The following is a 15,340-nucleotide window of genomic DNA, read 5'->3' on the forward strand; positions in this document are numbered from 1 at the left end:
CTCCCAAGTATCTGGGACTATAGGCACGAGCCACTTTTTTAAAAAATAGAGACAAGAGTCTTGCTATGTTGCCCAGGTTGGGCCACTGTCCATTTTCAAAACTTTCTTATCATCCCAAAAAGAAACTCTGTACCCACTAAACAGTAATTCTTCATTGCCTTCTCTCCCTTGCCCCGGTAACCTCTATTCTACTTTCTGTCTCTATGAATTTGCCTATTCTGATAGTTTTATAAGTGAAGTCATCCAGTATTTGATTTTTTGTATTTGGTTTATTTCACTTAGCACAGTATCTTCAAGCTCATTCATATTGTATCATGTATCAGAATTTCATTCCTCTTTTTTTTTCTTTTTTCTTCTTCTTTTTTTTTTTTTTTTTTTTTTTTCTGAGGCAGTCTCACTCTCATTGCCCAGGCTGGAGTGCAGTGGTGCAATCTCAGCTCACTGCAACCTCTGCCTCCCAGGTTCAAGTAATTGTCCCACCTCAGCCTCCCAAGTAGGTGGGATGACATGCACCTGCCACCATGCCCGGCTAATTTTTGTATTTTTAGTAGAGTCAGGGTTTCACCATGTTGGCCAGGTGGGTCTCAAACTCATGACCTCAAGTGATCTGCCCACCTCTGCCTCTCAAAGTGCTAGGATTACAGGTGTGAGCCACTGTGCCCAGCCAGAATTCCATTCCTTTTTAAGGCTGAATAGTGTTCTATTGTATGTGTACAGCATTTTATTTATCCATTCAGCTGTTGATGTACATCTGGACTGTTTCTACCTTTTGGCTATTATGAGTATTATTGCTGTAAACATTATTGTACAAGTATATGTTTGGATGCCACTTTCAGTTTGTCTGGGTGTACATGTAGGAGTAGGACTGATGGATTATATTCTATGTTTAACTTTTTAAAGAACTGCCAAACTTTTCTACAGAGGCTGCATCATTTTACACCTAGCACTGCACAAGGGTTCCAATTTCTCCACAGCCTCACCAACACTGGTTATTACCTGTCTTTTAGATAAGAGCCATTCTAGTAGGTGTGAAGTAGTATCTTATTGTGGTTTTATATGTTTAAATTATTTAATCCATCTGTAATTTATATTTTTGGATAGTGTAAAGTTATTTTTTTGTTTCGATTTGTGTTCCAAGTGGCTAGGCATTTTCAACACTGTTTATAGTGTTGAATTCTTCCTTCCGCTGCTGTTATAAAATGTCATTTTTATATTTTAATATAAAATTAATATTTTATATTAAATTTATATACATACATAAGTCTGTTTTTAGATGAGGTTTTATTGACACTTTACCAATCGCTACACTAGTACCATATCATTTTATTTACTGCAACTTTATAATAGGTTTTAATGTCTGGGAGGACAAGTGCTTTACTCAACATTGTTCTTTTTCCGTTTCTTGGCAATATTTGAACATTGTGTCTTCCAACTCAACTTGAGAATCAGCTTGTATAAAGTTTCATTAAAAAATTCCCATCAGATTCTGCTTGGGATTGCACTGGGCTTGCAGATCAGCATGGGGATCCCTTCTGTTACACTGTTTATCTATTGTACTGTTTATCGTATGAACCATTTTTACTATCTATTACTACCAATATGTAGATAAAAGAGAGAGAAAATAATGGAATCAAAGTTAGGTTGTGAAGAAGCAGCAGCAGCTCTGGAAAATGTTTGAAGTAAGTCAGTTCTGAATTCAGAAGTAAAATGGGCTGGAGGGCCAGGCGCAGTGGCTCACACCGGTAATCCCAGCACTTTGTGGGACTGAGATGGGTAGATTGTTTGAGCACAGGAGTTTGAGACCAGCCTGGGCAACATGGCGAAACCCTGTCTCTACAAAAAAATACAAACATTAGCCAGGTGTGGTGGCACACGCCTGTAGTCCCAGCTACTTGGGAGGCTGGGGCACAAGAATTGTATGAACCCAGGAGGCGGATGTTGCAGTGAGCCAAGATTGCACCACTGCACTCCAGCCTAAGCGACAGAGTGAGACCCTGTCTCAAAAAAAATAAAAAATTAAAAAAAATTTTTTTTAAAAAGGCTGAGTATTTGGCACAATAGAAGTGTTCCTTTCATTTACCTGAGCTGAAGTTTGCTGCATCTGATTAACAGAGAATGGCCTCAGCTGTTGCAGAATTTTTGTATTGTGGGATGTAAATATACCTCGTTACACACACACCTCTGTTTTTATCTCTAGTACGATGCTGTCCGAATAAACCAACTCTACGAACAAGCCAGGTGGGCCATTCTCTTAGAAGAAATTGATTGCACAGAGGAAGAAATGTTGATCTTTGCAGCTCTACAGGTATGGGGACTTCAGTACCTTTTCTCTGGAAGGAGACAAACCAAGTTTGTTCTGCTTAAAGTTTCATATGCTTCATACTAGTTTTTTTTTCTTTGAAGAAATATCTGAAAATAAAGAGAGCAATTTTTTTCTGTATTTTTTATTTTGCTTTCTTCTTCAGAGCAGAACAAATTTTTAATTTAAAATGTTCCTCATCATCCACACACGCTCACATCCTATGTAAGACACTGGTCTTGCAATTATTATCTCTTCCCTACTGTAAGCACACTCAGTGATGAGAAAGAACCAGCTGTAACATGACTAACCATGGACCTCAGAATGACTCAGGTTAAAATGTCATTTTCCCCACACGGGAAGGAGATCTCCTCTTAGAAAATGTTCAGTATTCCAAGGGAATAGTCCTCAAAGGAAAAAAAATGGCTAATGGATTCATTTATATGTATAACATTTCTGTTTACAACATTTCTAAAATTTCTGTTTTCATTTTAGTACCACATTAGCAAACTGTCGTTGTCTGCCGAAACACAGGATTTTACAAGCGAGTCCGAGGTTGACGAAATAGAAGCAGCGCTTTCTAATTTGGAAGTAACCCTAGAAGGTGGAAAAGCAGACAGCCTTTTGGTATGAACTCTTTCCGATCACCCGGAACTGTGGCTTTCTTCTAACTGATTGACAAGTATAAATGAACTTTTCTTTATTAGAAGAGAATATTTCATCTGATTTTGGAAAAAAAAAAAGATTCTCTTCACCTAACAAGCTTCAACCTAGCAAGAACTAACTAACTTTTCACGGGTTAGCTCTGTAAGGGACTATATTTTCATTTCTACTAAAGACAATACTTTGGTGTTGTATTTCTTCCTAGGGATAAGTTGGCATGGTGTGAAGGAGCCACTGCCGAGGGCTCCACTTCACTAGCATAGAATGTGGAATTGGTCCCTAAACTTAAGTCTAGAAAATACCACCCTGTCTATTGCATGGGGCAACTGTGAGAATAGAATAGAGAAAATTGTTTCTTTTTTTCTTTCTTCTGAGATAAGCTGAAGTAAGTAGTGCAATCAAGGCTCACTGCAGCCTCAGCCTCCTGGGCTCAAGCAGTCCTCCCATCTCAGCCTCCTGAGTAGCTGGGACTACAGGCACACACTACCAGGCCTGGCTAATTTTTGTATTTTTTGTGGAGACAAGGTTTGCCATATTCCCCAGGCCGGTCTCTAACTCCAGGGCTCAAGTGACTCTCCTGCCTCAGCCTCCCAAAGTGTTGAGATTACAGGCATGAGCCACTGTGACTGGCCAAGAAAATTCTTTTTTTTTTTTTTTTTTGTTGAGACGGAGTCTCCCTCTGTCGCCCGGGCTGGAGTGCAGTGGCCGGATCTCAGCTCACTGCAAGCTCCGCCTCCCGGGTTCACGCCATTCTCCTGCCTCAGCCTCCCGTGTAGCTGGGACTACAGGCGCCCGCCACCTCGCCCGGCTAATTTTTTGTATTTTTAGTAGAGACGGGGTTTCACCGTGTTAGCCAGGATGGTCTTGATCTCCTGACCTCGTGATCCGCCCGTCTCGGCCTCCCAAAGTGCTGGGATTACAGGCTTGAGCCACCGCGCCCGGCCAAGAAAATTCTTTACAGATAAAAACCTTATTTCTATTTACTTTGTCATCCATGTCAACTAGACAAGCTGGACAGAAGTTGTGGCCTTTTTCCGGAACATTGCAAAAAGTTTCTGAATGCTTTTGACTTCAGGAGATAAACAAAAACCCTCCAATAAAACAAAGATAACTGTTCTGTCATCTCTTTCTCCTTACCCATGAAAGGTGAATGTCAGCTTTATAACTGAAAATTCCCCTCCTGTTTAATTCACTCGTGAGGTGCCACCCTTTTATTTAACTTCAGCCATGGGAATAATTATTAATCACATTGAATCAGAGAGGTGGCTCCACCATAATTGGATGTAAACAGTAATCATGGATTAGATTGTGTTACTATATTCTTCTGCATTGAATGTATGTTCTCTTATCATTAAATGTCCTAAAATAAGAAATTGGTCTCATTCGGGAGCAAATACTTAATGCAAACTAAATGCCAAGATTCTTTAGAGATGCAGGGCCCTGTCTCACGCTTACAGAAGACACAGGCCCCATGAACTTGGAGTTCTCTGTTGTCTACTTTCTCCACTGAATAAATACAACAGGAAAGTAATTCTTTTTACAATAAATAAAAAGTTATGTCCTCCCTCCCTTAATAGTTTTACACAATGCTAACAATAGGCTTTTCAGTTTGAAAACAGGCACCAGCCTACATTCCAGAATGAACTTTGAACCAGGTTCACTTTGAAAGTTTAATCAGTGATTAGGTATAGCAGGAGTTACCCACTCTAATATAAAAATTGTAAAGTCTTTTGTTTGCATATAAAAGTAGTCATTTCTAATTTAGATTTTTAACTTGAATGACAGTTATAGGGAGTACTTTATCCATTTTTTCATTTTCTTCATCTCTCGCTTTTCATTTTTGTAATCTATGACACAAACAGAAAAGTGAAAAATATACGTATGTGCAGCTTAACAAATGAGTATTCAATTGTCACCCAAGTCACCACCGAAATCAAGAAATACAATTTTGCCAGCCACCTAGGGGACCTCAACAGGGCCCCCATTCACCTCCCAGCCCTCCTCACTCCCACGCCCAGTTAACTATTGGAAATGTGGCGAGTGTAACTGAAGAACTGAGTTTTTCATTTTATTTAATGTGAATTAATTCAAATTTAAATAGCCACATGTAGCAAGGGACTGCCATGTTAGACAATGCAGGTTGAGTTTCAGCATCACTTATGAAGTTCCTGCTTTTGAAACATTATTTGTTTTTTCTTAGGAGGACATTACTGATATCCCTAAACTTGCAGATAATCTCAAATTATTTAGGTAAGTAACCTTTAATGGAGAAAAGGAGTTACTCATAAAAGTCTTGAAGATAAAGAGTACAGGGGTTTAAATTGTATATCCCTGAGGCAGGTTCATGGTTCAAAGGTAAAATGTGGGCTTTGCCATCAGACAGACAATGGGTTGAGTCCTAGCTCTACCACACATACCAGCTAGGTGACCTTGGGCAATATATTATGTCTCTGAGCCTCCGTTTTCCAATCTATAAAATGGGAATATACCTCCCCTTGGGCTTGTTGGGAGGATTCGATGAAATAATGCATATGAAGCATTGAGCATGGTACATGGTTCATAGTACGTGCTCAGTGAATGCTGGTGTGTAACGCTCGGTGAATGGCTGGGTTCACATCAGCAATAATAAACACATCTGCCATACAAGAGCTTCTAGTAGGATCCACCTGGGAGGCTCAGTACTCATACCATTTGAAGTCTCTCTTATAGTTTAAAAGTCATTTCTCTCTAGAACTTTGATCCTGGGCTTACAGAGAATAGTCACCTTAGTTTATCTACCTGTTTAAGTACTTCTAATAAACTCCCCCATCACCTCAGGTTGATGTGAAACTGCTAAAAAGGCAGAGAAGGAGTTTTTGTTTTCATGGAAATAATGGACTGCCACCTCTACGATGATGCCAAGGTGTGTTAGTATGAAAGAAACAAGGCTCTTTGAAGTCCTATCAGTTCCTTATTTCCCTTTATGGTTTGTTGACTTTTCTTTACCAACTGGCACTTCACTGGGGCAGTTGGCTTTAAAGGAAACACAAGTTGCTTTTGATAGCACATGATGCAAAGAAAGACTTAGAAAAAATGAACAGTGAAGCAGGTATAAATGAAAAACAAGTGTCCAAAGGTAACAATATTTGTCACTGGGTTTCTGCAGGTTTGGTTTTCGGGGTTTTTTACTGTGATTATAGGGTGTGGTCGCAAACAATAGGGTCATTCTTTTTTTTTTTTTCTTTTCTTCCTTTTTTGAGACAGAGTCTCACTCTGCCTCCCAAGCTGGAGTGCAACGGTGCGATGTCGGCTCACTACAACCTCCGCCTCCTGGGTTCAAGCGAATCTCCCGCCTCAGCCTCCCGAGTAGCTGGGAGTACAGGCGCCCATCATCATGCCCAGCTAATTTTTGCATTTTTGTAGAGACGGGGTTTCACCATGTTGGCCAGGCTTGTTTTGAACTCCTGACCTCAGGTAATGCACCCGCCTCGGCCTCCCAAAGTTCTGGGATTACAGGCGTGAGCCACCACGCCCAACCAGGGACATTCATTCAACTTCCCTGGCATAAATGGTTGTAACCACATTTCACTCATATTGTTATAGTCAGAGCTACAGGAAAAAAGTAACCATTTGAATCCACAAATACATCTTAACAAAGTATTCATAATTGTTCCACAAAAAAATGAGTTGCCATATTCTCTGTAGAGGGAAAATCAAGCCCTTCACAAACCAAATGGTGACTGTAGCCTTCCTATGGACATTTCTGATGAAGAAGGTGATAATTCTAGAGTTGAACCCACATCACTATGCTACCCTGAACTGTCACAGGCTTTTGGTGTGACTTAAACTCTCAAAATTGCCCTCATATTTGGCCAGTGGATACTATCTAAGTTCTCAAGATGTTGCATTGAATATATAATATAGTTCATGGAAGGAAGAAACAAATGAAGGAAGGAGAGAGAGCTCGTAGGAGGGAAGAGGGGAGGGAGATTGGAGAGTGGAAATCTATTACTGGTAGGGTGGGGCCTCTAACAGGCCCTTCATTTCCTAGACCTCCTTTCCTCATCAGTACGAGAGTATTGGACTAATCCTTTGATTTTTAAGTTTTTTCTTTTACAGTGAAGCTCTTTAAAAAAAAAAATCTATTAAATGTATTATGTAAATAGTGGACTTCAGTGTCTAGCAACAGGCTCTCAGCTCTAATGCAAACTCTAATCTTACTATGAATACATATGCATGCTAGATAAAATAAAAGAATTATAAATACAGAATTAATCATGAAGTGAAACAGAAACACCAACTTACAGGAAATGAGGCAGGAATCTAGTTCTACAAATGCAGCATCAGCCACACAGAGGGATTGAGGGAATAGAGACAGGTTGTCATGGTTTGAGGATTGTAATTCCCATGTAGGGATAGAAGATGAACACAGGATAGAAGTCCTGTGTAAAGCAGGAAGTGAGAACTGAAGCACCTGCCTAAAGGTGGAAACGTGCAAAGGCTGCCCTTCTGTTGAATGAAAAACAGAAAAACTACTCATTAGCCAAAGAAAGCAGTAAGGAAGTTCATCCTTGCATGGGCTTCTGTGTGGAAATGAAAGTATCTCTTGAGAAATCAGAGCCAAGGCTGTGTCACACACAGATGTAGATATAATTTTTTTTTTTTGAGACAAAGTCTCACTCTGTCACCCAAGATGGAGTGCGGTGACGTGATCACAGCTCACTGCAGCCTCGACCTCACAGGCTCCAGCGATCCTCCCACCTCAGTCCTCTTAGTAGCTGGGACTACAGGCATGTGCCACCACGTCTGATTAATTTTTGTATTTTTTGTAGAGACAGAGTTTCACCATGTTGCCCAAGCTGGTCTCAAACTCCTGGACTCAAGGTCTGCCCTTCTTGGCCTCCCAAAGTCCTGGGATTACAGGCATGAGCCACCATGCCCAGCCTAGATACAAATTTAAATGTTTTATGTGTTTATGTAATAAAGGAATCCTGAAAACATAAAATAGAAACAGATCCGGGATGACAAAACCTATGAAGCCCTAACATGTAGTTGCAAAAATACCTAGAGGGGAATATCCACAACCAAGCAGGCATGGGCCTTCCATAGAAAACGGCAACCTCCTGGCCGGGCATGGTAGCTCACACCTGTAATCCAGCACTTTGAGAGGCTGAGAGGGGTGGACCACGAGATCAGGAGATCAAGACCATCCTGGCTAACACGGTGAAACCCGGTCTCCACTAAAAATACAAAAAAATTAGCCGAGAGAGGTGGCAGTAGCCTGTAGTCCCAGCTACTCGGGAGACTGAGGCAGGAGAATGACGTGAACTCGGGAGGCGGAGCTTGCAGTGAGCCGAGATCGCGCCACTGCACTCCAGGCTGGGCGACAGAGCGAGACTCCACCTCAAAACAAAACAAAACAAAACAATAACCTCCTAAAAAATAAACAAACCTCTAATAAAAATTACTAATCATGTGAGTTAATAAACCACCATGAAAGACACAGACCCGACAGGCAAGAGGATTAGCAGTTTCAATAATTTCAGGTAATAGAACAATCTGAAGAAACCATAAAATGAGTACATTTAGAATCATTAAGTAAATTACAAAGTAGAAATTATAATAAAAGAGAACAGGCAGTATTGAACCAAAAGAAATTCCAGAAATAAAAAATATAATCATAGAAATTTAAAATTGATGGGGTGTATTAAAAACATCAAGTTAAAAAGCACAGTTGAAGAGACGACTCAGAAGTGATTTCAACAGAAGGAGAAGGTTCAACAAACATCTACTAGGAGTTCCAAAAGAAAAAATGAAGGAGAAGTAAGCATTCAGAAGAGAAGGCTAGAGAATTTTCCATATTTGTTAAAAATAAAAATCTGTAAATTTAGGAATCACAGATCTCAAAATAAATTTACTATAAATATGCATCTTGGTAATGCCAACCATTAATAAGACAAAGAAAAAAAAGACAAAATTCTTACAGAGGAGCAACAATGCTGTGAGCAGCAGACTTCTCATTGGCAATAAATGTAGGCTGGGAGATATGCAGAAAGTGCTAAGAGAAGAGAACCGTCAATCTAAAATTTTGTGCCCAATCGATCTTTCAAGAGTCTTTTTTTTTTTTTTTTTTTTTTTGAGACGGAGTCTCGCTTTGTCGCCCAGGCTGAAGTGCAGTGGCGCGATCTCGGCTCACTGCAAGTTCCGCCTCCCGGGTTCACGCCATTCTCCTGCCTCAGCCTCCGAGTAGCTGGGACTACAGGCGCCCGCCACTACGCCCCGCTAATTTTTTGTATTTTTAGTAGAGACAGGGTTTCACCGTGTTAGCCACGATGGTCTCGATCTCCTGACCTCGTGATCCGCCCGCCTCGGCCTCCCAAGTGCTGGGATTACAGGCGTGAGCCACCGCGACCCGCCCAAGAGTCTGCTTTTTGCACACCCCTAGGTATGAACCAGACAAGATACAATCCTACTAGTAAATTACATATTTAATATCAACAATCATTTATGCCAAAACTGTAAGGTAACCACTATTGGAGAAACTACTTTGAAATAAACAAAATGACTTCGCCACAAGGTTATAGAGAGAGACCACACATAATGTCCATTCATTGAGTCATTTATAGGCAAGTTACTGTTTCAGTCAGACTTACACAGTGGGCTACAGGAGATATCAGAGTGATTCATTTTATGGAAACAAGAGTCTTAAAATATACTAGAATCTTTATAATAAATAAAAAGATGGTGAGGGATCATGAAAATCTTTGGCCTCACAGTAAGGATCACTGGTTTTCATATGGAAAATCACCTGTAAGGAGGGTTATACATTTTTGTTTTTCCAAAAAAATAAGGCCGGGAGCAGTGGCTCATGCCTCTAATCCCCAGCACTTTGGGAGGCTGAGGCAGGACTGGTCTGAGCCCAGTTTCCCTACCCCTAGCCCCTAGTAACCACTATTCAACTCTCTACTTCTGTAAGTTTGTGTGGTGACCCGCGCCTATAGGCCCAGCTATTTGGGAGGCTGAAGTGGGAGAATCACTTAGGCCCAGGAGTTTGAGACTGCAGTGACCCTGATCGTCCCACTGCACTGCACCCTGGGCAACAGGGCGAGACTCTGTCAGAAAGGAAAAGAAAGGGAAGGGAAGGGAAGGGGAAGGGAGGGGAGGGGAGGGAAAAGAAAAAGGAAGAAGGAAGGAAGGAAATAGAAAAGAAAAAAAGAAAATACATAAAAAATAAGTGTTTCAAATTGATGACCTTTCTGTGATGATATGTGGCCATCAGTAGTAAGACCCTTGATGTTTTCAAAATAATAAACACATTAATCTCTCCTTTAAGAAAAGGTTACTGGCCGGGCGCGGTGGCTCAAGCCTGTAATCCCAGCACTTTGGGAGGCCGAGGCGGGTGGATCACGAGGTCAGGAGATCGAGACTATCCTGGCTAACACGGTGAAACCCCGTCTCTACTAAAAATACAAAAAATTAGCCGGGCGAGGTGGCAGGCGCCTGTAGTCTCAGCTACTTGGGAGGCTGAGGCGGGAGAATGGCGTGAACCCGGGAGGCGGAGCTTGCAGTGAGCCGAGATCGCGCCACTGCACTCCAGCCTGGGAGACACAGCGAGACTCCGTCTCAAAAAAAAAAAAAAAAAAAAAAAAAAAAAAAAAAAAAAAAAAAGAAAAGGTTACTATAAAGTAAGTGAGAACGTAACTGGTTTTTGAAAGATTAATTCTGTACACACACTAAGGCTGTGAAGAGAGCCTTTTGAAAAGTTATTTGGAAATGTTTCTGTGGTTACATGCCTTCTGGGGAAGGGATGCTTAAAGGGTAGAAAGTTTCGGTTATGCAAGATAAATGAACTCTGAGCTCTGCATACTGGCTTACACCTGTAATCCCAGCTATTCAGGAGGCTGAGGCAAGAGGATCACTGGAGGCCAGGAGTTTAAGACCAGCCTGGGCAACGTAGTGAGATCCCCGTCTCTAAAAAAATCATAATAATAAATTTTTTTTTTTTTTTTTTGAGTCTTGCTCTGTCGCCCAGGCTGGAGTGCAGTGGCACAATCTCGTCTCACTGAAAGCTCCGCCTCCCGGGTTCACACCATTCTCCTGCCTCGGCCTCCCAAGTAGCTAGGCCTACAGGCGCCCGCCACTGCACCTGGCTAATTTTTTGTACTTTTAGTAGAGACAGGGTTTCACCACGTTAGCCAGGATGGTCTCGATCTCCTGACCTCGTGATCCACCTGCCTCAGCCTCCCAAAGTGCTGGGATTACAGGCATGAGCCACCACACCCGGCCTATAATAAAATTTTAAAAGATAAGTAAGTTCTAGATATCTACTGTACTGCATAGGGCAGTTTACTAAACAGGTAGATCTTATGTTAAGTGTTCTTATCACAAAAAATAAGAAGAAAGGAAGTGGGAGGAAACTTAGAGCCGTGTTGGCTGTCTATGGTCTTAATGGTGGTGATGGTTTTACAAGTGTATACTTATTCCCAAACTCATCGAGATACACACATTAAGTATGTACAACTCTTTATATGCCAATCACACCTCAATACAGTGGCTTTTTTTTTTAAATCTACACACTTTTAAAACTTGGAGACAGAACTTTTCTGTGTTAAATATCATCCAAATTAAGAGTTCTGGCCGGGCACAGTGGCTCATACCTGTAATCCCAGCAATTTGGGAGGCCGAGGAGGGTGGATCATTTGAGGTCAGGAGATCGAGACCAGCCTGGCCAACATGTTGAAACCTGTCTCTACTCAAACTACAAAAATTAGCCACATGGTAGTGGCGTGCGCCTGTTATCCCAGCTACTGGGGAGGCTGAGGCAGGAGAATCACTTGAGCCTGGGAAGTAGAGGTTGCAATGAGCCAAGATTGCACCACAGCACTCCATCTAGTCTGGGCAACAGAGTGAAGCCCTGTCTCAAAAAAAAAACCAAAAAGAAAATTTCTAATGAGAGCCTGTCTCGCTCGTTCTTAAGCACATCATTCACCACTCAGCATCTCCTCCACTCCCCCTTCCCCTACCCTGCCCAGGCTTTGATGCATAGAACAGCAGCAATGATTAGCTTTGTTAATGTGTCAGAAGCATCCTGAAAGATGAACCAAACTTCCAGGCAGGAGACAGGAGAAGGAACTTGAGATCGCTTGATACTCTTAAGGTCCAGGTAAAATGGAGAAGTAGGGCCTCATTTCTAAGCCTAAAGAAAAATATGTAGCTACCCAAGATTAAACCAAGACCTTATTACCTATATCTTTTGGTTAAAGGTTGTGTCTTTATTATTCTGAAAATACTATTCATTTTGGAGAATCTGAGTATTAAACAACCTTCTAAATATGTTCCTTAGAACTGCTTGGGCATGGAGGCTCACCCCTGTAATCCCAGCACTTTGGGAGGCCAAGGGCAGGTGGATCACTTGAGCTCAGGAGTTCAAGATCAGTCTGGCCAATATGATGAAACCCCGGCTCTACTAAAAATACAAAAATTAGCCGGCCATGGTGGTATACACCTGTAGTCCCAGCTACCCAGGAGACTGAGGCATGAGGATCACTTGAACCCAGGAGAAGGAGGCTGCAGTGAGCCAAGATCGTACCACTGCACTCCAACCTGGGTGACAGAGCAAGACCCCATCTCAAAAAAAAAAAAAAAAAAAAAAAAGAGCTGTCTTAACTACAGCCCACAACATGATAAATACTAGTTTTTTGTTGTTGTTGTTATTTGTTTTTTGTTTTTTGAGAGGGAGTCTTGCTCTGTCACCCAGGCTGGAGTGCAGTGGCGCAATCTCGGCTCACTGCAGCCTCCGCCTCCTGGATTCAAGTGATCCTCATGCCTCAGCCTCCCAGGTAGCTGGGACTACAGGCTCACCACAGCTGGCTAATTTTTGTATTTTTAGTAGAGCCAGGGTTTCATCATGTTGGCCAGACTGGTCTCAAACTCCTGAGCTCAAGTGATCCACCTGCCTCAGCCTCCCAAAGTGCGGGGATTACAGGCATGAGCCACCACACCCAGCAAATAAATGCTATTTTAATACAGTGTTTTTTCTTAATCCTGGAAATGTTAACTTCATAAAATGGTTTTCGAAATTATTTTATAACTTGTATGTAATATTCTTCTGTAATACACTGAGGGGATTTTGTTGGGTTTTTTATTTATTTATTTTTTAGAAACAAGTCCTCATTCTGTCACCCAGTGTGATCATAGCTCACTGCAGCCTCAACCTCCCAGGCTTAAGCAATCCTCCCACAAAGCTGGGACTAAAGACACACCACCACGCCTGGCTAATTTTTCTTTTTTTGTAGACATGTGATCTTGCTGTGTTGCCCAGGCTGGTCCTGAACTCCTGACCTCAGGCAATTCTCTCACTTCAGCTTCCCAAAGTGCTGAGGTGATGACACTGCACCCGGCATATACTTTTTGTTTTTTTTTAAATGTGCACCTTCTTTCATATCTTTGTGTTAAGGATAACATATGTTTAGCTAAGGAAAGACTAGTACTAACATGTTATAAAAAATTGCCCCAAATTACATATGAATGGTTCCTCTCTTCTCCAAGAGGAACACCAAGGTTCCTCTCTTCTCTCATTCTTGATGCAGAAACCCACCCCTCTGGCATGAGATACCCTGATCTGCCCCCAAGGCCGGATTTCTTCCACGGAACCGCATACTAATAATTTCTTTTCTCTGCCTATCTCCAACCCCTGTCCTGCCCCTAATTCATTCTCACATTGCCTATTTTGAATGACCCAACCTTTAAGCCTGCCATTGGCACCACCAACATTGTCTAGTCCACTGTATAAAGTTTTCTGGCCCCAACAGATACCAATACCACTGTTGGATACCTTCCCCCAAAATAGTTTTTAATAACAGTAGAGTCTATATTGACTAGCTGTAGATATCGCTGATTTCCGTGGCTCACTGAGAATTCTCTCATAGTTTCTCTTAAGAGTCAAGTGGAAACTACAGAAAATGCTGCTCATGTTTGTATCTGACTTGTATGTATGATAACTTGAAGCTTGGGCTGTCCACATGGACAGCTTTTTCAAATGTAAAAAGTATGCCGAGATTCCAAATGTCACCAGATTCATGTCAGTTTCTCACATACACCATCACAGTTTAGCACTTCAGTTGCGTCAGGCGCTGTGATAAGCTCTTCATGTAAGTGACCTCATTCTGTCCTCACAAAAGCCCTGGGTTCCCAGACTACAGCTGTCCCCATCACACAGAGGCAGTGCATGCAGCCCAGGTAAGTGCAGGATCTTTCCCAGGGCACACGTGTAGACAGTAGCAGAGCCAGGTATGGCCCCAGGTGGAGCCTTGGTGTTAAAACCTACATCTCATATCAGCATTTCATTTCTAGTAATCAGAAATTAGCAACTTGAAAATTATTTTTGGAAAAACAAAGTGTGTTTTGTTTGACAGGACCTCCAGAGCATCTGATCTGCTTGAAATTTGCAACGTGTCCTACATTTCTGGATGGTGGTTTAAACGTTTACTATCCTTTAATTTGCAGGCCCAAGAAGTTACTACTAAAAGCTTTCAGACAATACTGGTTTGTCTTTAAAGACACATCCATAGCCTACTTTAAAAATAAGGAACTTGAACAAGGAGAACCAGTAGAAAAACTAAATCTTAGAGGTAAGAGCACCCTATATCTTGCTGTGGCTCATCGTAAGTCAGGGCAGACGCCGTGGCTCAAACCTGTAATCCCAGCACTTTGGGAGGCCGAGGCGGGCGGATCATCGGAGGTCAGGAGTTCAAGACCAGCCTGGCCAACATGGTGAAACCCTATCTCTACTAAAAATACAAAAATTAGCCAGGCATAGTGGCGCATGCCTGTAGTCCCAGCTACTTGGGAGGCTGAGGCAGGAGGATCACTTGAACCTGGGAGGCGAAGGTTGCAGTGAGCCGAGATCGTGCCACTGCACTCCAGCCTGGGTGATAGAGTGAGACTCCATCTCAAAAAAAAAAAAAAAAAAAAAAAAAAGGAGCAGATTAAAGGCAGGATTCCCACACAATGAGGCATTGTTTACTTCTAGAGGAACCACCATAACCATGTCACTGTTTTCTAAATGACAGCCTGGCTACAGCTGCTCTTCAGAGCATAGGCCTTGAATGCAGTCTAGTAAACATGGTTATTTGCATTTTGCTGTTCCATCTTTCCCGGTGTGTCCAGAGTTTATGATGTGGTGGTAATTCATCTCCAAGAGTATAGCACATGAGGTGCTGCAAGATCCTGAAAAGACTTCTGTATTCCAGAACAGTTATATTTAATTCAGTGTCACTTTAATGCCTATTCTAATTTCTGAAGGTCACTGTGAGCGTCCTGATGACCATCTATGAATTGAAATATTTAATTAACCAGTACACTCAACTCTCATTATTGTGGCAATCAGAGAATTCCTTC

At 41.8% G+C, this 15,340-nt stretch overlaps 1 protein-coding gene across 11 annotated transcripts in view; it reads left to right on the plus strand.

The window, feature by feature from the left end:
• The window catches only part of FERMT1 (FERM domain containing kindlin 1), a 55,556-nt gene that overhangs the window by 27,546 nt on the left and 12,670 nt on the right, over window positions 1–15,340 (plus strand). For all 11 annotated transcript variants that reach the window (XM_077951255.1, XM_077951254.1, XM_077951250.1 and 8 more), the window contains 4 exons: window positions 2,198–2,305; window positions 2,795–2,926; window positions 5,163–5,212; window positions 14,447–14,571. In XM_077951255.1, coding sequence (XP_077807381.1) covers window positions 2,198–2,305; window positions 2,795–2,926; window positions 5,163–5,212; window positions 14,447–14,571 — 415 coding nt within the window. The remainder of the gene's footprint in view (window positions 1–2,197; window positions 2,306–2,794; window positions 2,927–5,162; window positions 5,213–14,446; window positions 14,572–15,340) is intronic.

This window comes from Macaca mulatta, chromosome 10 (assembly GCF_049350105.2).
Source record: "Macaca mulatta isolate MMU2019108-1 chromosome 10, T2T-MMU8v2.0, whole genome shotgun sequence".
NCBI lineage: Eukaryota > Metazoa > Chordata > Mammalia > Primates > Cercopithecidae > Macaca > Macaca mulatta.